Source organism: Candoia aspera, chromosome 2 (genome assembly GCF_035149785.1).
Source record: "Candoia aspera isolate rCanAsp1 chromosome 2, rCanAsp1.hap2, whole genome shotgun sequence".
In the NCBI taxonomy this organism is placed as follows: Eukaryota; Metazoa; Chordata; class Lepidosauria; order Squamata; family Boidae; genus Candoia; species Candoia aspera.
In genome coordinates this window covers 33,310,349-33,332,717 of record NC_086154.1, presented here as the reverse complement: position 1 = coordinate 33,332,717, position 22,369 = coordinate 33,310,349, and the positions used below count along the sequence as shown (strand labels likewise).

At 36.6% G+C, this 22,369-nt stretch overlaps 1 protein-coding gene across 1 annotated transcript in view; it reads right to left on the bottom strand.

Moving 5' to 3' along the window:
• The window catches only part of CHL1 (cell adhesion molecule L1 like), an 88,283-nt gene that overhangs the window by 5,206 nt on the left and 60,708 nt on the right, over positions 1-22,369 (bottom strand). Inside the window, exons 17-24 of the mRNA XM_063291600.1 lie at positions 20,099-20,169; positions 18,738-18,957; positions 16,971-17,086; positions 16,480-16,684; positions 15,296-15,418; positions 13,796-13,975; positions 3,696-3,854; positions 1,138-1,269 (exon numbers count right to left, since the gene is read on the bottom strand). Of these exons, the coding sequence (XP_063147670.1) occupies positions 1,138-1,269; positions 3,696-3,854; positions 13,796-13,975; positions 15,296-15,418; positions 16,480-16,684; positions 16,971-17,086; positions 18,738-18,957; positions 20,099-20,169 (1,206 nt within the window). The remainder of the gene's footprint in view (positions 1-1,137; positions 1,270-3,695; positions 3,855-13,795; positions 13,976-15,295; positions 15,419-16,479; positions 16,685-16,970; positions 17,087-18,737; positions 18,958-20,098; positions 20,170-22,369) is intronic.

The following is a 22,369-nucleotide window of genomic DNA, read 5'->3' as shown; positions in this document are numbered from 1 at the left end:
TTAATTTTTAACAGGACCCCAAGCAAAAAAAGTAACCATCTTAAAAGAATATTTTTAATATATTTATTGTTAAAGTATTGAAGTACCAAGCATATTTTAAAAAGCAAATATTGGAATGCAAATAAATAAGGGGAAAAGCAAGATGATCCAAAAAAGAGACTAGTATGTTTAAATAATAAAATAAATAAATAAATAAATAAATAAATACAATGGACGAGGAGGAGGAGGAAGAAAAAAAAGAAAAAGTGGTTTACATAACCACAGGCCATAGTTTAGATATTTGAACTTTACATCAAACATTAGTAATAGTTGTTAGTTTTTGCTCTATAATACGTATGTAAGGGAGCCATTCTTGCTTGAGGGATTTTTGCATGATCATCACGTGTGGTAAAATGTTCCTTCTTTGTTAAGGCATTTCCAACATTTGTTGTTCTATGCTTTATCTATCTTGGTAATCATAGACAGAGTTATATACCATCTCATTTTATACCAGTTTTCCCAGGAAAAGAATCAATATCATGTGGGATAGATAAATCATGTAACCTAAAGTTAAAATGATAGAGAAAATGACAACTTCCTTGACAGGATCTTTATTTTCAAAGCCAGACGTTCTAACTATGCAGTGTACATTATCTGAATAGCTTTTTGTTTGTTTGTTTTAGGTAATGCTGTGCTCAAAGATGCCATAGTGGAGACACCACTTCACTGGTTATTAAGGCAAGTAGGTGTGTAGCTGATATTATCAAATAGAAACTTCTGAATGGTGTGTATGTGTTTGTGGAAACTTTTCAACTTTTTTCAAGTTTGGCTCCATTTCAGATAGGGTCTGCTTCTCTTTCTGTTGATCCCAACTTAAAACAGAATTGCAGCCTTGTCATTTCCATGCTACCTCCCTGCATCTTCCCCATGCAAAGAAGCTCTTTATCTTCATAAGGGATAGCAAGAGGTGATTTTCCCTAAGGTCACTTATTAGCTGTTGGTAACATGTGGAGCACCATTCCTTGCTGGAGATCCTGGGTATTATGTATTTTTCTGACCCGCAAGTAGGCTTAAAAACTCTAGCTTTGGGGTGAGCCAGGAAAGGCTTGCCCATCATTATGAAAGTATATTCAAACTGGAGAACAGACTTTTTCTTACCTGAATATTTTCCTCCTTTATTCCTTTTAACAAAGCAGATAGTAAGCAACAGTAAGGTAAGCAAAGCGATGGCACCCATCAGTCCAATAAACCAACCTTGGGTAGAGATTCTCTCATAAATTCCAGTGTAAGCTTTGAATGGAAAAAATACATATACAGGTATAAGAAAAAAAATCAAAACATAGTATTTTAAAGATGCATTTTAGAACTGATTATCATGGATTGAGCAACTGAGATTGCAATCTTTTGCAGAACATAAGCCAGGACTCTGCATTGGGCAGAACTAGGGATAAGTATTTATATTAACTGCAAGTCTGCAAGACACATTACTGATATTTGAGACATACTGTACATTTCATCACAGATTTTGATTTAATAAACAGGAATACAGGACTTAAGTCAGCTTGTCATGCAAAAGTAGGAAAGAGAAAGTTAAAAGGTGTATAGATTAGATGCAAATGCACAGCTAACTGCATTTAAAATGCAAGAAGAAAGGTTTGTGGGCCTTCTGGTGACAAGGTTTTTCCATCATCGGTCCTGGATGGGGTTGCACTGCCCCAGACGGACCCGGTGCGCAATCTGGGGGTCCTCGTAGACTCACGGCTCCTGCTGGAAGAGCAGGTGGCAGCTGTGGCTAGGAGGGCCTTTGCACACCTTCGGGTTGTGCGCCAGTTATGCCCATTCCTGGACCAGGAGGCTCTACTCACTGTCACTCATGCCCTTGTGACCTCCCGTCTGGATTTCTGCAAAGTGCTCTACATGGGGCTGCCCTTGAAGAGCATTTGGAAGCTTCAGCTGGTACAGAATGCAGCTGCATGGGTAGTAAGTGGAGTCAGATATTCAACACATGTCACACCGCTGCTACGGGAGCTGTATTGGTTGCCGGTGTGCTTCCGGGTGCAATTCAAGGTACTGGTTCTCACCTTTAAAGCCTTTCATGGCTTGGGACTGGGTTACCTAAGGGACTGCCTTCTCCCAGTTGTCTCTACCCGTCCAATTCGATCTGGTAGATTGGGCATGCTACGGATCCCGTCAGCCAATGAATGTCAGTTGGTGGGGACTAGAAGGCGTGCCTTTTCAGCCATAGCGCCTGCCCTCTGGAATATTCTCCCCTCAGAGATCAGGATGTCCCCAACCCTGTTGGCCTTCCGTAAGGCTGTGAAGACCTGGTTATGTGACTGGGCCTGGGGCCCCAAGTGTGATAATGGTCCAGTTTCTTGGTTGTATTAACATCTTACATTGTTACTTGGCAGCCATGTATATTTATTTTGTATTGTAACTATTTTAATTGTAAGTGTTCAATTGTTTTATGGTTTTTATCGTTGTAAGCCGCCCAGAGTCACTTGCTGAGATGGGCGGCTATAGAAATAAATAAATAAATAATAAAATCTATTCTCCTGGGACTGGCAAGGCAATTAAAATCCAGGCAATACAAACTGGCCTTTCTGAACTGAATTTTAAATCTAGATTATATTCACTCTAGAGCAGAAACTGAGAGTTTGGTGGCTCATGTTCTGCAGGAAACTATGTATTACAGGCTGTTCCCTAAGAGGAACTACCAATGGAGAGAAAGTGGGGAATTCTGAACATATCTTCATCTAGTGTGACATAATTTTATTTTTATTTAAAACATTTATATAGCCGCTCATCTTGTACCAAATTCTGGTCTGCTGTCAATTCTCTCCTGATATTTTAACCTCCCACAATTTTTTTTATTTTGGACAATACCACTTGCATATCTGACCCGCATCTTTTCCATAAAGAAAAGGTATAAGAATAGGAACTGAGAACATATGTGTCTCTGCAACATATTCCTGCTATGCAGACATTATTTGCACAACGGTTTTCTGTTTGCAGCAGTAAAATGCTGGAATGGCTTTATGTCAGCTTAACTAACAGCTACCACAGCTGGACTGCAAAAAAATCTAGACAGACATCAGATGGCAGAAAATTATACAGAAAAATAACTCTTTGCTGCCATCCAGTGGTTTTGTTAAGTTTTGCTAAACACAGTAGCCCTAATTATTCTTATTTTCTTTGCATAGGTAAATTTGGAGTTATTAACAGGAAGCTTGCTACCAAAGGTAAACCAGAAAAACAAGCAATATAGTGGGATGGGACTGGCATTTATTATTATTATTATTAATCACACTAGCATTTATTACAAATAAATAAATCTATGAATAATAATAATAAATAATAATAATAAATAATAAATCTATTTATCTATTGTACACTAGCATTTATTGCAAAGATATTTTGTCACTCTCAGTTTAACATTCAAAAGGATTAAGAGATGACTACATTCCCTGGGCCAGATTTGGCCCCAGCAGAACTCCTCAAAATTGTGGTCTTTGAGGGCTATGAACTGAGAAACTATTTTTTCCCCATTGAAATCAATAATAAAAATCCAATTATAATTGGGTGCAGTAGGTTCTGAATATATACAGTAATTGTATAATGTTACAATTGTATGGTGTATAATGTTAATATGCAGTTGCTAAAGTTTTATTTTTGTGAAAATCCCAGTCACCTTAGAGGCCTTAAGAATTTCTCACCTCTACCCCTGGTCTCAATTACATCTGCAGAAATGCTATTATTATCAACCCAATTCTTAGTCATTAGTCGAATTGTGTTTGCAGTTCCAGGATCAAGTGCCTCAACAGGCTGAATCTTTGGGGTGGGATTTACTTCAGAAATCTTCCCGACAGCTTTACCTATGGAATGCACAGAGTCAAGTCAAATATATGAATTGGGTTAGGGCCTCAGAATATAAAATTACAGAATCAGTACCAGTTAATATTAATATGTTGACCATTTACCCTCAGAGAATTTTGCAAGTATTACCAGGGATCATTTAGGGAAATTATCTATCTAGCTATCTAGCTATTCATTCTATGATATATTAATGTTCATATAGTTTATGTTCTAAATTATATTTAATGGATGTTATATACTCGAGCAGGTTTATACTGTACATAGCTTATTTTATTAAGTCAATTTTTAATAAGAGCTATTCATTTAAATTACTAGATAATTTAGCCTAGTTTCTAAGAATTCAGGGAATGAACCCTAAATTTAATAACAAATTCATTGATTCATTGAACATATTTAAATATCCATATAAAGTGTATGTTTATATAAATAAATGGAAATTTAGTATTACACATAATTTTGATAAAACAGTTACATTTAAATCTATACTTATAAATGCTAGAATATGCTTTTTTTTTTGTTAAAAACTCAACTGTCTAAATTGTTCCAACTTCACTGCTGAAACAAATCAAATGATTTATATAGAATACTGCCAAATCAAAGATATAATTGAATATTATAAATATTTTTATATGAAAGAGACCAAATTTAACATAATTACATTAATATGGTATTGCTTTAGGGAAATATTAATTAATATGATTAACTTATTAATTTAAAAATGACAAATGAAATGTGAGAATTAAAAAAAGTATAAGGTTTGGTTCATCTTTGTAAATTGAATTAAAATTCTCTATTAAAACAAGTACCCAAATCATGAGTCAGAAATCCCTCTGCAATTATCACTGAGCAAAAGCGAGAGTCTTCTGGGGCTCTTAAGACTTACATAAGCGTTCATAGCAGAGGCACATAACTGAGGTCTCAGGGCTGTACTTCAGGCTCAGGCATGGCCCAGAGCCCTTCTACAAGTTGCCACCAAATTGTCCTCTTAATGCAGAGGAAAAGGAAAATGTATGAGAAGTTATTTTATTGAAATTAGTTTAATATAAATTAGATTCAAATGCAATGTAAATTCAATCAAATTTAGCTTTTTGCTCGCCCTTGCCCACTTCTCTGCCCTGGCTGCATCTCCTGCAGTGTGGTCCCAATACGCCATTCAGCGGTGGAACACAGTCGCCAGTCCAAGGAGCATTGGGAATTTCAGATTTAATTTTTGAAGTGTTATAAGGCACTTTCTGGTTTCTGCTCTAACAGTGTAGTGGTTACCTCACTGAATAATTACTTTATTTCTGTTTCATGAATAAAATAAAAAAAGTGAATATATAATTTTATTCTTGAGATGTTGATGCTTTTAATTTATTTAGTACTATATTGAGACATCATAATTCTTTAAGAGGAAACAAAAAAAGCTGAGTTGCCCAAGAATATTTAAATCCTAGAGAGGAAACCTGTACTTCATTTTATAACTCTTTAAACTTCTCTTAAATAATATTTTTCTAAATACGTTCTAAGTATTCTTTTAAAATAATCATTTGTTTTGCTTTATTTGCTAGTATTACAACCTAGAGTGCAGTGTATCTAATATAACATTCTGAATAGTTGTCAGTTCAGAGATACAGTGGAGCTTGCAAACTCTTAAGATAATTTGCATGTCTGATGCAGAAGCAATGATTATTAGTTCTGGAATAAGAAAGCAAGCAAATAGCAGCTTCGAGAGATTAACACTCAGAAGATAACTGAAAGGAAAAAAAGAGAAAAGATTAAAAATGGTTGGATATAGACAAAAACAGCAGAATATGACAAGATTTTTCCAAAACAACTATTCATCAATTACAATCAGTACTTTAATTATTATAGTGCCAGAGAGAGTTAAAGGGAATATGTTGATTGGTACATTAAACCAACATTTGATGAGAAGGATTTAACATAATTAAAACTATCTGGCAGAGTTGATGTCGCTAAATTAATTCCATGAAGCTGAAATCACATTTTCTAATCAAACCACAAATTAAGCAGCAGGTCATTACAAGTTATTTTTTCCCTAAATGTATAAAGTAGTACACTTAACAGAAATGTTTTCTGAAAGGTAACAAGGGGAAAATATATTATGTCAATTTCTGTCATTTCAAATAATCCAAACTATTTAAAGCTGTCAAATATAGAGGATTACACACTGAAAGTAACAGGAGGCTCCAGCCAATTTTATATCCATTTTGTCAAGCACATTGCAGCTGCTGAAGTAACTGGAAATTAAGTCTGTTCCATCAATTACTTTAGACATCAAGTTTCCATAGGCATTTCTAGTAATAATGTTCCTGTGGTAACAATCCTTATAGATGTTCAAAGCATTTTGACCCTTTTGTGTTTCCAGACTGTTTCAAGGTCAAGACAAAACATATTATTTTGTTTCAATCTCAAAACAAAAGCCATCTATTTAGAGCATTGCTATTTCAATTTTTCTTACTGCCCGAGCACTAAGATTGAGCAATTTTATTGCTCTTTTTATGATTGAGTTACTTTTTAATTTTTTTCAGATGTTTTCTAGCTTAGCCATTATAGCAGTGATCAGTTATGACCCTACTGATTTTGATGTGGAGATGAAGGAAACTGGGAACAGCAGTGAGATACAGGTAGTCCTTGACTTACAACAGCAATTAGTATTGGGATTTCTGTCACTAAACAATGCAGTGGTAAAGCAGAACTGCATTGCTTAGCCATGGCAATCCCTGCAGTCCTGGTTGCCATTGTTAACCAAATCTCATGGTCATTAGGCAATGCAACTTCCTTTCCGCTTCCCACAACCAAAGTCAATGGGGAAGCCTGCAGGAAGTTGTAAGTCCCAGGCTGGCAGGCAGATAGTGGCTGCTGCTGGGTGGGGGAAGGAGGGAGCGGGTATGTGAGAGGCATGGCATGGGTCATAGAGGGTGCATGTGGGTGTGAAGGGGTGCGCAAGAGGTGCAGCATGGGCCACGTAGGGTGCACAGACGATTGGAGAGGATGCACGAGGATGCGGTGCAGATCAGGGAGGATGTGTGGGGGTGAAAGCCAGTGTGCAAGAGTTGAGGGAAGCATGTTGAGGGTCGGGTGCACAGGGATGCCCAAGTGGCCAGTGCGGCATGAGCAGAGAAGGTCTGGGGGAAGGTGCGCAAGTGGGGGATACTTACCCCAGCAATTTGCGACCTACCTTACCAGCTTTCCCATTGATTTTTCTGAGGAAGCCAGCAGGGAAGGTTGCAAATCAGATGACCATGGAGTGCTCCAACTGGTCATAACCGGGAAACGGTTGCCAAGTGCCCAGATCATGATCATGTGACCTTGGGGGTACTGGGATGGCTGGGACTCCAAGGACCGATCGTAACCACCGTTCATTCAGCGCCATTGTAACTTCAAACAGTTCCTGAACGAATAGTCATAGGGTGAGGACTACCTGTAGAAGATATCTCACACCTGCATACCAGCCGGTTATCTCTATTTCTTTAAAAAAAAAAAAAAAAACTTTGCTACAGATACGCAAATCTAAAAACTGTTAGCCTAATGTATGAAAATCTAAAGAGTATTAGCATGATGTTGCAAGCTATTATATTTGATGTATGTATGTATGTATATATCACATTAACTGTTCTTATAATTGGTTTGCAAAAAGTATTTTGGTTAGGGATGGTTTGCTGAGCTTTAGTGAGGCATGTACATTCTGTACATTTTTATTTTTTGTCCTGCTGATGTTGGATTTTCAAGAAGCAAATACTGCAATGCCTTGGCCTTGTCTGTTGGCCTTTGGGATGTGTTTGTGGGTGCTGTTCTGTGCACATTCATGCGCTTGTTGTTCTAATCTTAATGTTTATGCAGCTACACTCCAGCAAACCTTTTTTGCAGCTAACAGCCCCCCAACAACAAGCAAAAACATCAGCAAAGAACAACGAAGGCTGAAAAATGACCAGACATGCTTGGTTTTGTTAAGTGGGCAGGGTGGCAGTCTCTACAGAAAATCAGATACAAGAATGGTTTTTTAAAAAATGAAAATATTAAGAAAATTTTGAAGGAATCTTAAAGCCATTAACTCTTTCAATCTTAAAATGTACTTAGACTTTATTTAAAGAACTAAAACAATTTATTCTTGAAATAAGAACTTTGGCAATATTCTTAATTTCTTCTAACAAATTCTTAATCTAAGCAAACTGAACTTTCAGGATTGAGAAAAAAAGGTTGAATTTCCATTGTTTTCCTATGTGGATTTCTCTAAATGATTTAAAAAATAATCTTTTTAACCAAATTTTCTGCACATCAAGTGGCCAGTAGCAGTGAACATGGATTGCCATTCCATTTACTCCTTTGACCAGTGGGTGAAAAACAAGTGGCCTGTTGTGAATTTCCCTGGACTCTTATGGCCAAAATACTTTTTTAAAACAAAAATCATAATATGAAATACCTGGGCAGTTTCAGATTCTTTTCCATTTAAACACAGCCTATTGAAATATTTTGAATATGATTGTTTTGTTCTGATTTTGAGACAAAATACATTTTCCATTCTGTACAGATCCCTAGCCATTATTACTTTGTCATAATCAAAGACTGGGGGAGGGGGTGTTCAGTGCTTATATAATTCTTCGTAAATATATTCAAGAAAGTACACTATAAAAAGAATCACACCAGGTAATACAGGTAACCAGAAGTGGAGAAAAATTGTGAAAAGAAATGTGTTGTTAACGCAAAGAACAAGATGACACAACTAGTTCATGTACAAAAGTGAACAAGAAGAGATCTCTTCCATCACTCAAGGGCTACACCAGGCTTTATTCATGTCAAAAGTTATATATTAGAAGTGCGCTGGGCTAGGATTCATTTTAGTGGAAATTCAGATATTTTAAGGGATAAAATTGATTCCTTAAGCCTTGCAGAGTTTTAAAGCACCCATTTACCACCTAATCCTGCACAGAATTCCAAAATAATGTAAAAAGGGACCAACGCTTCTCATCTATACATTCTAGGTTAAGAGTTAGAGGCTTTCAGGGCCAGAAAAGGGATAATGGCAAGATGCATGTGGCATCTGGGCTACATGATTTGCACATTCTGGGATGACCAAAATACATCTAAAGGCAATACGGTATTTTAGGAGCTACAGGATAAGAGTCTCCGTATTTGAGTACTTCCCTTGTTCAGTCTATCCTGTGGGGTTCAAATTTTGCCATTCATCTTTCTGTTTATAGTCAAAGATCCAAGGAGTAAATTTTTGTTCGTTTGAGATTTCTGCACTGCACTCTATTCTCCATGGCATACTTTGTGAGTCAACTTCTGTTCACACAGTGGAACTTCATCTTATTTTCCTTCACCCCAGTCTCCTAAAACTGGTTCGGAAATTTCCTTAACATGGCAACCCTACGGACACAGGGTCTGACTGCCAATTGTAGCAGTAAAACTTCCAATCAGTATGATGTTTGTAGAAGGTTGTATCTAATAATGTCCCTCTGCCAGCATTCTCCCTCCTTCCATCATGTCCTCCAAGTTTGGAAGTACTAGCTCCTGAATTGGAGGAGGACCCCTTCCCTCATTAAAATATATAGAAAGATTTTGGAGCAGCAGTGAAGTGCTTGGTTTGAAATGCCCAGAAAAAAGCTACAATGGTTTGAGCTTTCCCTGCCTCACTCTTACTGAAGTCCTAATGAAGCCAAACAAAAAGAAAAGAAAAGGATACAAGGCTGTTTAAAGACTTAATAAAACAGAAACAAGTCTGCTGTGCAACAGATATCCAATTAATAGTAACTGCTGGATAAGGAGATTTTGGTACAGGCTTTTGGTTTTTATAAAAAAATCACATTAATATTCAGACATTTTTCCCCCTATAAGATCTGTGCAAAGATTTGATTAATGTATAAATCCACTGGGACTTCATTTTAGAGCCACTGTATACTTGGTGCCTGAAGAAGATGAATAGTGTGTGTGTGTATGCACTGTAGTATGCAATCGTAGTTTGGAAAGAAAAATGAACTTTAAAAAGTAAAAGGAAATACATACAGTAACAAAATATTTATAGAGGATATATTAAAGATCTCTGAGCTATAGCTATTAGTTTAAGAAAACCAAAAGCAGTTAGGTTAATTTTTGTTTTTAATATCCAGCAAGCGAGAACTAATAATAAAATCAACAGGCCACCAGCTTTCCTCATTTTTGTGTTATATCAAGGGACCCATATAAACATTAAATGCTGAATTGAAGTTCCAGATTTCTTTTGAGTTGGAGACTACAAAAATAAATGATACTTTGGAGACAATAGAATAAACTTAACTCAATAATGGACAATTTTACTATTTCTCCCAGGTATGTGTTAAGATGCATATTTATCACAAAATGTTTTGATTAACAACTTAATGCAACAAATGAAAAGTTAATACAGACTTTTCTGGTACTTATTAGGGCTATGAGTAAGGGGAAAAAAATATTCAGCTCAACGTCTTTCATTGCATTTGATAGGGAACCTCCTAAGCTTGGAGACCCAGAATGAATCCATACTTGGACTCAATTTAGAGATATAATCTTGCCTGTTTCTGATACTTTTTTTCCCATTGTTCATAACGGAAACAATTTTTTTTGCAGATTTTAAGACATAATAGTCTTTTCCGAATTGCAACCTTTCAGATACTGTACATCTTTAATATTTGTTTAAAGGAGATCATATATATTCTTGGTGATTTTGTGAAAAACTTACTTGAACATGACATCTAATACAGAGATGCCCCAAGATGCCCCACCTATTACATTTTAGAAGGTAAGGAGCTACTCATTTGAACCCAGATGAGGCCCTTGATGGGCAATGACAAAATCCTTTCTGCTTATAAAGACATCCCTGCCCAGTCTCTTTACATTTTTGAGGAGAAAGTGAGTTGCAGACCTTCTCATTTTAATTTCAGCACCAAGATGTTCAGTTTATTACTTTGTGTATACATAATGGAGACAGTATTCTTGGACAAGAAGACACTGTCAGGCCTTGTCTCATGTTCTCCATTTACAGAGAATTTGCAGAATGTGTAGGAGGTTCAAAAATAATTCAGATTCTGTTCTAGCATAATTCTTGCCTTCTAAAGTAACTGTAATAGTTCAGAAGAGTAAAAGATAATGATTCTGGGGACTCAGAATGCAGAACCCAAATTCATTTCTCCTCAAATCACTAAGACAATTTCAGACTTGACTTGCCAGCCAAGAATCTGTGAGACTGAAATATGGTAGTCAAAACTGTAGTGGAAATAGTAGTGATACACTGTAGCATAGGATGGTTAGCTGAAGGGAAAAGGTTCTAACATGCTCTGCAGAGATTTGGAATATAAAAGAAAGAACTCCATAATTTCATATCAAAGGATTAATGTCCAAATAGAGATAAGTTAAATAGAATCAAGTGACAGTTTTGTTATCTGGTTACCTATGCCTTATTTCTTAATTTCACAGCAGTGGCACGAATAGCTTACTTTCCCGACTATAAGTTCTATACGTGCTACATTTCCTTTTTTGTTTCTTTGTTGAAAGATCACAGAATGTTAGACTGTTCCAGAGTGGTCATCTAATCTGGTGGCCTGCTCAGTGGATGATCTGCTAAAGCATTTTGGAGACTTAGCTATCCAGCCTCTGTCTGAAGACATCCAGTGAAGAGGAACATACTACTTCACAAGGCAACCTATTCCCCAGTTGATAGCTGTTATTTTCAGGAATTTTCTTCTAATATCTAACCTGAACTTACTTCCCTATAGTTTTAACCTACTGGTTCTGGTCCTGCCCTCTGGGGCAAGAGAGATGTCCACTCCCTCCTCTACATCACAATCCTTGTCTGTCTGTCTGTCTGATATATAGAGCCACTCATCTCACAACAGTGACTCTGGGTCGTGTAAAAAGATTAAAACTACCATAACAATATAAACACACCATGCCCAGTTAAACAGTAACCCTCAAAACAAAAAGCCACATCACCAACAGAGCTTACCAACTGCCTGGCCCAAATGCCTGGCCCAAATATCTGAAGTCAGCTATCATACCTCTACTTGAACTTCTCCTTTGCAGATTAAATGTATTCAGTACCTTTAACCATTCCTCAGAGGACTTGGTTTTCAGTCCCTTCAGTCTCCTGGTAGCCCTACTCTGAACTTGTTCTGGTTGTCAATAGCCTTTTTAAGCTGTGGTGCTGAGAACTGGACACAGTATTTCAAGTGGGGCCTTACCAAGTTAAAGCAGAGTGGGACAATTACTGTTGTGATTTGGACTCTATGCCCCTGTTAAAACATCTTAAAATAGCATTTGCCTTACCAGCAGCTCCATCACACTGTTGCCAAAATGTTGGATTATCCTACTATCATTCCCACAAGTTAATCTACCCAGTCCAGAATATGGCATGCCTATCTGGTCTATAGAACAAATAAATCATAGTTCAATCAATCAGTCAAACCCAAAAGCAACCACTGTTCTTATGTGCTAATATTGATGTGCTGATCCTGCTTGAAAAATTCAACTAAATCTTCCACAGAGAAAAAGAATTATAGTGTTTTATAACAAAACTTCAAAGGCATTATCTCTTGTCTAAAGCAGCATGGGTAGGTATCCCACAGTCCCAGTTTCTGATTTAAATGGAATGTACCCCATTCTAATTAGATAACCTATTAAGTGCAAGAAAATATTTGATTTTTCCCTGTCAACACTGCTATTACATGTTATTCACACTGATGAGCTTGAGCATTTTCTACTTAGCTCATTCCCTCTGGCAAATTGGCGTGCCAATCTCACTTAATTTTACCAATTAATATCTAGTTGGTTCTTCAGATTTATGGATGGAGTTGTAAGCTACCCAAGCTATTCATCTGATCATATTTTAGCCAAATGATTGATGTAATTGTACTAATGGGGCTTTGATTGGAAATTAAATGGTTCATCTAGTGAACCCCTGAATGTTACAGTGGAAATAGTTGCAACTGAAAATAGGCTTCAAATTTAACCACATCTGTATTAAAAGCAGTGCTCTGTTGCAGCAAATATTGTCAAATTAAATGTAATTATATTTTTGATGATTATAATAATAGACTTGTGTGGTATCTTTTACCCCTTTATTACCAAGACTCTTATATGATTGTGTGAAGTTACACAGATTTGCTTAAGGATGTGATCTGGATTGTGGAGATGACCTAATCCACTTTGCTGAATCAAACCTCCTGAAAGGTAAGGTTTGAGTGGGCCAGCCCCAGCATGTACTGTTTGTACATTCCTGCAGTTTGCACTGGAGTCACCCATCCTGGGCAATCCTTGGTATGCAATTTTATGGAGTTTCAACCAGAACTTTCCAACCTTGGAGGCTCCATGGCCAACACTTCAAGGGAAAGCTGTTTTAAGACTTCTCCTGCAGCATGTGCTGAAGAAGGCTTTTCTCAGCCTTCTCCTATAACATGTGATCTCTGGAGGAAAAACGAGAGTAGCTCTGAAACGGAAGGCAGTGAAGCAATATGGGTGCTTCCTTGGATCTTAGAAGGAAGGGGACCCCACTTATAGTGAAGCAACATGATGCTTCTTTTGGATCTTATGTAAGTGACAAGATCATTCTTGCATGAAGGATCTTTGAGGAGTGTTTCGTTTCTTGCTTTGTTGAATTGAAACAGTGCTTTCTAGCTTTGCACTGCCCTATTTAACTCATGGTATTGAACTGCTTATATTCTTAACAAGTTTACAAGTAATAGTGTGATAATACAAAACTATCACAGGAAGCTATTTTGCAAATATTCAGAGAAAAGAAAAAGACAGAATAGTTGATGAGAAATATTTTTAGCAGATAATGATATGCAACCTTCTGAAGCCTTAAGTATCAGCCTTTTAAGGATAAGCATTATTCCCTCTCCTTCTGATTAATTTTCCTTTGATTCAAATATTCAAATGTTAAGATTAAGATTAAATTTGTAGAAATGCAGCCCTGCTTTTAACTTACTGCCTTGGTTTGTTGTTATTCCTTCCTCTGTAATAGGTTTCCCACATCCTTCAACTGTACAAGCCCTTGCATAGAATTTATACTTTGTGCTGAGGCTTAGATTGGACAATCTGAAGCTTAATGATGATGAGTTGGTAATACTGATTTCATGCAAGGGCCCAATGTTATCAGTTTCATTAACTGAAAAACAAAAGAAGCAGATACCATTTAGTCAGACATCAACATTAGAAATAAGTTCATTTGTTAAAAGCGTATCTCATATACCATTTCTGTGCTTCACCAATGTTTAACATAAAACACTTTGTGTCATACATAGGCTTAATAACTATGAAACAACAACAACAAAAAATCTAGTGAAGCTTTTGCTGTGAAAAGAACATGAACCTGAATAAATATACAGTGTGTGTGTGTGTGTATATATTTTAAAAAAAAATCATAATACAGTTCTGGAAACTTGCCTACCGAGCCTAGGATGTTTGCCTAAAATCAGAATCCAAGGCCATTATCTACTTAGCTCTTCCCCAGTATGTTTTCATTTTAATTTAAATTCAATAAATTGCACCACTAAATACAAAAGGAAAACCACAAATGCCTATTGTCCATGTCTATGCTTTTTTTTTTTTTTTCCGTCATGGAGGTACAACTACAATCCACTAAAAAAAATCAGATTAACTTGATCTCTCAATGTTCTATCAATAAGAGTGGGATCATGTAGATTGGAAAATCTTGGAAGGTTACCATAACACCTGCTTTTGGATATAGTTTATACTAAGCATACTGTTTTTAAAGAGAAAATATATATATAATGAAATTCATATATATATTCTTGTACGTAGCGGTGTGTTTGTGAGTGTGTGTGCATATACATACTGTATACATATACATATTACTATTTTAAAAATGTAGAAAAAGAATTAATTTGGGGGGGATTTTTCACCTTTTCATGTTGTTGTTGTTTTTTAAGAAAATGTACAATTAACTCCATATTCTACAATTCTTCTCCCACTACGAGCTAACATATCTATTTCCCTTTGCTAGTTGTGAAACTATGGATTGGAAAGAAAGAGAAACTCTTTGTGGCCAGTGAAATCAACTCTATAAAGATGGTGCAGGGCTTCAGTAAGATAATTTTGCCCTGAGATGCAGTAAAAAAGCAAAGGCAAACAAATACCAAGCTAAATCAGGCTGAAGTGTCTATTGTCAAGTCATCACTTCATACGTTCAGCCTGCTAATCCTTAAAGACAATAAAAACAATGCTTGATTTATAGGGGAAAAGTTAGGAGCCTTTAATGGCTCTGCTGTGATTCTGCCCAATTAGAATTGAATCATGAGTTCTGTATTATTATCAAAAAAAAAAAAAAAAAACAGTAGTTAGGAAAGGGCTGTCCTGTCCAAAAGTAAGTGAGGAAACCCTTTCCATCATATTCTGACATCAGCTAAAAGGGATCTGCCTTATGTTTTTAAACCCTTAACCCAAAGTAGACTATTCATTTACTTACTCATCTGGTACTGCAACACGTATCCGGTAATAAGGCCATTTGGTTTCTTCGGTGGCCCCCATGACAATGTTACTGAGTCTTTATCAGAGTTTAGTATCTTTAGAAAGTGTGGTTTTTCCGGGACTGTAAAATACATATGTAAGGATCAATCATGAATACACCTTTATTCATTTATTCATATAAAATCTGTCCAGCTGGGCAGTATGGCAAGTATATCTCTATATACATTTATCTAAAAATTGTTGTTGTGAGCTGCCCAGAGCTGTGTTTTAAGATGGGCAGCCATATAAATCTTTTTTTAAAAAAAAAAAAATAAATAAAATATAAAATAAAATGAAGCAAGTAAATCCTAGTCACTCAGCTCATCTCCACATATAATTGAAAACGCAGACAACTCTCCAACATATACTTTATTGATTACGTTCTGTAAACCAATTCTGTAAAAGGCACATGGCTTTTTTTCAGGTTTCTAAGATTCAATTTGGACTAGTTTGGAACATTTTAATATTCCAACCTCTGTTTGAGAGCCAACCTAAGTATTCAGCTTTTGAAAGATAAATCCTATTTTATCAGAGGATTTCATTCACCAAATTACAGAATGGGTTTTACAGAATCAGTTTTGGGGACTTCTAAGAAGTGGAGAAAACATGAGAGATTTGTACTTCCTCGTTCTCCAATTCTTCTCTTGTTTGAACTGAAGCTAGACAATCTTTCTACCTCCTTCTGCCATCCCTCAGCATGGCTTTATGGGCTCTTGAATCTGCACCCAAGAAGGAATGAGTTGCTTCTAAGATAACAGGGAAACTATGTGAAAGTAGGGCATATGCCTTAGCTAGTATCTCACAGCTTCTAACAGTGAATGTCTGACTGCACTGACAGCTTTTGTAATTCATCAGAGATTTTATCTAATTTCTGACTGATATGTATCCATTATGTTGTTAAAACATTCCAAGGAAGGATAAAAACAATGCACTTAAGCACAATAATAACATCTCTAGTAGGTCTAATGAATATATTATTGTAGGGATTAAGTTGATAATCATTCCTGCTAATAATCAGGTATTAATTTGATATATCTGATTGTGAGAATGCCCAGACACAGGGAAAACGACAGCACAACCAAGTCATCTACAAAGGGAGAAGGCTGGCTACTTTTTCCTATTTCCCCCTTTCTCCCCCTTTACCTCCCTCTGGGGTTTGGAATTCATATGCAATGCTTTCAGGTCCATTTCCTTTGGAATTAAAAGCCAAGACGGTTAAGTGGTATACACTAAAAGGCTCTAGGCCAGGAATCATTCCATCATTTCGGTCAGCTTTAAACGTCAAGGAGTGTTTCTCGGGGTGATGGTTTTTTTCATCCAGGCGGTTTCGAATTTTCCACCAGTTGACCTGTAGAAGGGATGCTTGTTTGAATTTTTGAAGCAGGGAGCAGACTCTTTGACTGCATTCACATCACTAAATCACCAACACATGCACACACACACACATACACACAAACACCCTAGCCAAAGGTTAACATTAAATAAATAGGCTTGCATATTGTAGAAATGCAGCCTCTAGTTCTTTTACTGATCTGGTTAAACTGATGTTCAAACATTTTACAAAAAACATATTGATAATTTAAGAGTCAAGGTAAGGAAAGAAGCTAGGGGGGAGGTGGGAGAACCATACCCACCTTATATCCTCTAAGGTGCCCCCGAACCCGATCTTTAGGAATTGTAGACCAGATGACTTTCACCAGAGTACTGTTGATGACATGCACAATTACATTTGAAGGAGCTGCTTCTGGAACTGAAAACAAAGGAAGATGACATGTCTCTGATACACTATATTCAGCATACACATGTAGTAGGTTTTTACTTTGTGCTTACATGAATTATAAGTTTAATATAATGTTCAATCATCCCCAATCTCAGAGGATCTCTTTTAGAAGTGAATGAGGGTTAATGGACTAGAATTTCACACCGTACTCCAGGCCATTCTGTGATGATAGATATGCCATTTCCCCCACACTTCATTAGTTCATTAATAAATGGAGGTGGGACTCTTTGGGTTTAGATTTAGGCCTGTGGCATCCACTTGATAACCTGGATTTAAAATGATGGGCCAGTACAATGAAAAGCCACACATATAATCATATGTCCATAAAATTTAGATGTTACAGTATCCAGTCTAAGCCTTAATCTATGTCATATGTTAGAGCTACAGGGCTAGGCACATTGAGCTGGGATTTACTCCAACTGAACTTAGTGGGACATACCTTGGAACAAATCTAAACAGAACTGGGCTTTATGAACTACAAGTAGGACCTGCAACAAAATGTTCAGGTCTGGAGTTCAGCTTCAAGCCAACCAACTCTGCCTCCCCTACAACGTCCCATTTGCATTCCCCCACCAATTACTAACCAGAGTTTTATGCCTTCTAAGCGGGTGTGAATCTTCTCGAGACCCTGTCTATTTCTTTTTCCTAACTATTGTCCATACTCTTGCAAACACTGAGGTCATTAATACTGTGTTTTTATATGTTCTCCCTTTTGTCAGAATATGTTGAAATGCTAAACGCTTATCTTCCAGGCCATTGGACATTTATTAGTTTGACTTCCATTAGGCTACCTTCTTTTTCGTTCTTCTTTTTCTCCTCAGGATGGAAGAGAAAGAAGGAAAGCATCTTTTCTTTCCCAGAAATCCTTGTTAGTTAAGCTATGTTATTAAATCTAATGTTATTTCACGGAGTCATTCTATGACATTCCACGGGATATGATAATACAATACTATCTTCAGGCTCTTTGTCTGCTGTTCTTCCACCTCTTGCAGGAGTGGGAATTTGTGTGTGTGCGTGTGTGTGTGTGTGTGTGTAAGGAAAGGGAAAGGGAAAGGGAAAGGGAAAGGGAAAGGGAAAGGGAAAGGGAAAGGGAAAGGTTGAAATTGTTGCCTGCAATTATGACAATAGATAGCTTTAGAAGAGGCTATACAGGTTCACGGACAATCAAGAGACTACTATTGATGGCTATTCACTACCTCTTGAATCATGGGCAATATGTGTCAAGTAATGGTTGCTAGAAACAATAGTGGAAGGGCTTTCCCCTTCCAGTTCAGGCTTGTGAGCTCCCAAATGCATATAGTTGGTCACCGTGTGACACAGAATACTTTATTAGATGGGTCTGTGTCCTGATCCATCAGGTCTCTTGTTATGTTTTATGTTCGAAGGGACAATGTCTGCCACTTCTGATGATAAACCCACAGAAAGGACAAGATTTCAAACAACTCCCCAAGGTTACTAATATTATCCCCTGCATGGCAGAACATTAATCCTATGAAAACATAGCATAGAGGTATATTTATCCAGAATATAATTTTCATCAGTTCTCCTTTCAGCACTGGGTTTGAAAAACCATTTATATAAGATTCTTTGTATATCCACCCCCCCTCCAGCCATTACTTACTGTCCTCACTTGAATATCCAGTTATTATATTAGGTTCAGGGCCAGATCCATACTTATTCATTGCCTGGACTTTTATATCATAAGGTACAAAAGTAGGGGTGTTCTGCAATACTAGGAAATGTTTTTGCACTGTTTCTTCTTCCCATTCAGTAGTATCCTGCTGTTTCCAGTTCACTTTGTATTCCAGACCAGGTCCATTATGCTCCATGGCCTTTAATGGCTGCAAAGAAAGTCAAAATTAATCAGATGTTGTTGTCGTCATCATCATCATCATCTGAAACTTCAAGGCAAATGCTAAAAAAGTACAATTCTTCAGGGAAGAAACCTTAGCTTATATCACAAAAATGAATGTTAAGTTATTTATCTGCAGGGGAATTAATTATGTTGAAATGGGTGGATGATTAAGTAAATGAAACCCCATATTTTTAAATGTGTGTTGCACTTATTGCACATGTGCAAAAAGGAGCAGGGCTTAAATCACCTGGTGGCTCCCAACATTTTGACATTGTTCATGGACACCCCTAAATGTAAGTCTTGAACAATTGATAATGCTTTAAAAAAATAAATAAATAAAATCAATTACTAAATTAAAACAATTAAAAGCATAAACAAAATGAGACAAGACTGCCCAGACTAGAAACAATCATTAAAACAAAGTATAGCAGCCTGCCCTTCCCCAACACATTACCCCTAGGCCTGGGGCCAAATGCAGGTTTTAAGGGCTTTTTGGAACTTTGTATGAATAACCAGCAACATTAGTTCATTCAGAAAATTCAGGAAAACATAACAGTACACTGAGAGAATAAATGCAAAATAGTTAACCAATTTTACAATTCATAGGCTAGAAGGCATGTACCGCGCTGGCGGGACATGTTAGTTCAGGAGCCATAGTAATGATGCACACTAATATGACTAAAAGGCACAGCACAATATTACGAGTTTTCTTTCTAATTTTCATCCAGGAATTTTTGTATTTAATGAGGCATGCTCCTCTAAAATTATTATTGAGGGAAGAGAAAATCCAAAGCAGCATTCTTTCCTTCAAATAAATATGAATTTCACCCCTTCTTAGTGACCTCCAAATAATTTTCAAGACAAATTTAAAACTTAGAATTGTTGGCAAGAAAATAATAGAAAAGAAATGCAAGGTAGAATTTTAGCATGAATTTTAAAAAGTGACAATTTCATCTTTTATGGTACCCTGCCATTGCTGTTTTAAAGCATTTCCTTTAACCCTGATTTATATATATTCAGTCAAGCGCTATGTATGTTATGTCCCATTGTGTATACTGGGGCTTATTCAAAAGCTGTGTGAGATATCATAACAATTGGGTGCATAACCTTTTATATAAAGGTGTTACCTCCCATGTCATGTTCATCTCGTGTGGTTTGGAAGTTTCAATTCTGATGTTTTCTGGGTTCTTGTCTGGAGCTATATAGGAATAAAATGCAACGTAAGAATAATTCAGTTAAGCAATCTTTATTCAACTCCCCCCGTTAAAAATATATCCAAGAAGAATACAACATTTAAGGTGGCAAACTCAAAATGAAGATTTTTTTTTAAAAAAAGACAAAAATCCTACACAATGCCCAAATATGTGTTCTTTTATTTATTGTGTTTATATCCCATCACAATCAATTTGACAACTCCAACTAAAACTAATCTTGAAGATTCCTCTCCCTCCCCCAATAAATATGTTTGTGGCAAGCAAGCATACCATGTTCAGATTTGGACAGGGCTAGCCAGGAAAAAAAATATATAATTATTGATTAAAATTAATTATCTTTAAAATTCAGATGATAGATAGATGATAGAGATATTCATTCTTCAAGAAATCAGTTTGCAAATTGCAATTCACCAAACCTCAATATCAGCATCTGTGCTAATTTGCATTTCTTCTAATAGGTATATTTTGAACTTTTTTTTCCCCTAGAATGCGTACTTCTGCAAGTGATTTTTCCAACAGCGTGTTTGCTTGCCTACCTACACCCACTATATCTTTTTGTGCATCATTTATACTTGAAAATCATGTCACAAAACTCTGAAGAGTGCAGTGAAAAGAGAAAAAAAAAAACATGCAAAGGATATGGGTTTAGGCATTTTTATGAAAATGATAGGTTTAGAACAAAATGGCAATTTCACAAAGCAGCAGATGTTACTGGGATTATTCTAAAGAGATGTCCCAGTGGGACTGGGGAAACAGGAGGTATATCATTAATATAAGGCATAAAACTGGAAAGCTGGGGAAAATACAAAACCAACACTAACAATTGTCAGGGGAGTATAAATCGGTACGTCTTTCAAGACATCTGTTTTCAGCAACCAGATATTTCATGTTATACGAAGAAAAAATGGTTGTGAACAGAAATAATGATCTAATAAAACTTATTATTAATGTTTTTACAAGTCATATTCAAAAATCATGCCTATGTAAAGAAAGGTGAGACTAAATTTGAAACATATTACATTAGCTTTTGTAGGAAGTTTAACTTAATTGGGTATTCTATTCAGAACATCCTAGGACCTCTTCAAAGCAAATCAGTTCATGGAAATGCATGTAGAACAGAAAGAAAAGAAGAACAATGTCTTTTTTCATTTAATTAGGACTCTTTGTGTATATAAAACCAGAGTATCAAGCTGAGATTAAAGTAAATTGTGTTACAATCCTACTGGAAATGAATTTAATATGGTTTGCTTCTTCAGATTAATAGTAGGATGAATGCTAGCAGCAATAAAGTCTACCTAGGATTTATCTTTTCCCAGAAAAAAAAAAAAGTTAGGTAGGAGACTCACTTACTTTCTAAATTGTATGTCTTTCTTTAAGCTTTAAAAATTCTAACAAATTTGCTGTGGAAGGATCTGTAGCCTATAAAGTCTTTCCTACTGCTTTCTGGTACACTCATTTATTATATGAGATGCTCCTGGTTAAATGGATCATTTGGAAAACACCTGTCATGAGCACTGATGGTGAGCAGGAGGGGGGCCCTATCCAGGGGGGGAAACACATGCGTAGTAGCGAATATTTGAGCTGTCATTCAAAGAGACACAGAACAGACCCGCCTTGACTTTTGGGGTTTCTCTGTATGGGTTTTCTCACGCTTCTTCAGTTTGTTAGGATTGATGTCCTGATAAGCATCGAGATGAGGAATAGGTCTCTAGTGTTTTATTACTGCTACAGTAGACAGAAATCCTACCAAACTGAAGAAGCTTGAGAAAACCCATACAGATAAACCCCAAAAGTCAAGGCAGGTCTGTTCTGTGCCTCTTTGAATGACAGCTCAAATTCTCTCTACTACTCATGTGTTTTCCCCCCTGGATAGGGCCCCCCTCCTGCTCACCGTCAGTGCTCATGACAACACCAGTCTTCCACTGCACTTACTTGACTGCCCCTTTTTAATGTTCCTTTCCAGCTCAGTGATACCCTTTTCTGAGAGTGACAACCAGAAATGTAAAAAGCATTAAAACACACTCAAACCTAGATTCATAATTAACAGAATTCTCAAGAAGGTAAAAAAGGCTAACTAACAAAAAAGCCAAAGAAGTTTACCCCACCCTCGCCCCCCAAAAATCTAATTTTCAAATGCAAAGTAACGAAAGTAAAGAAACATTCTGATTATATATTAGGTGTATT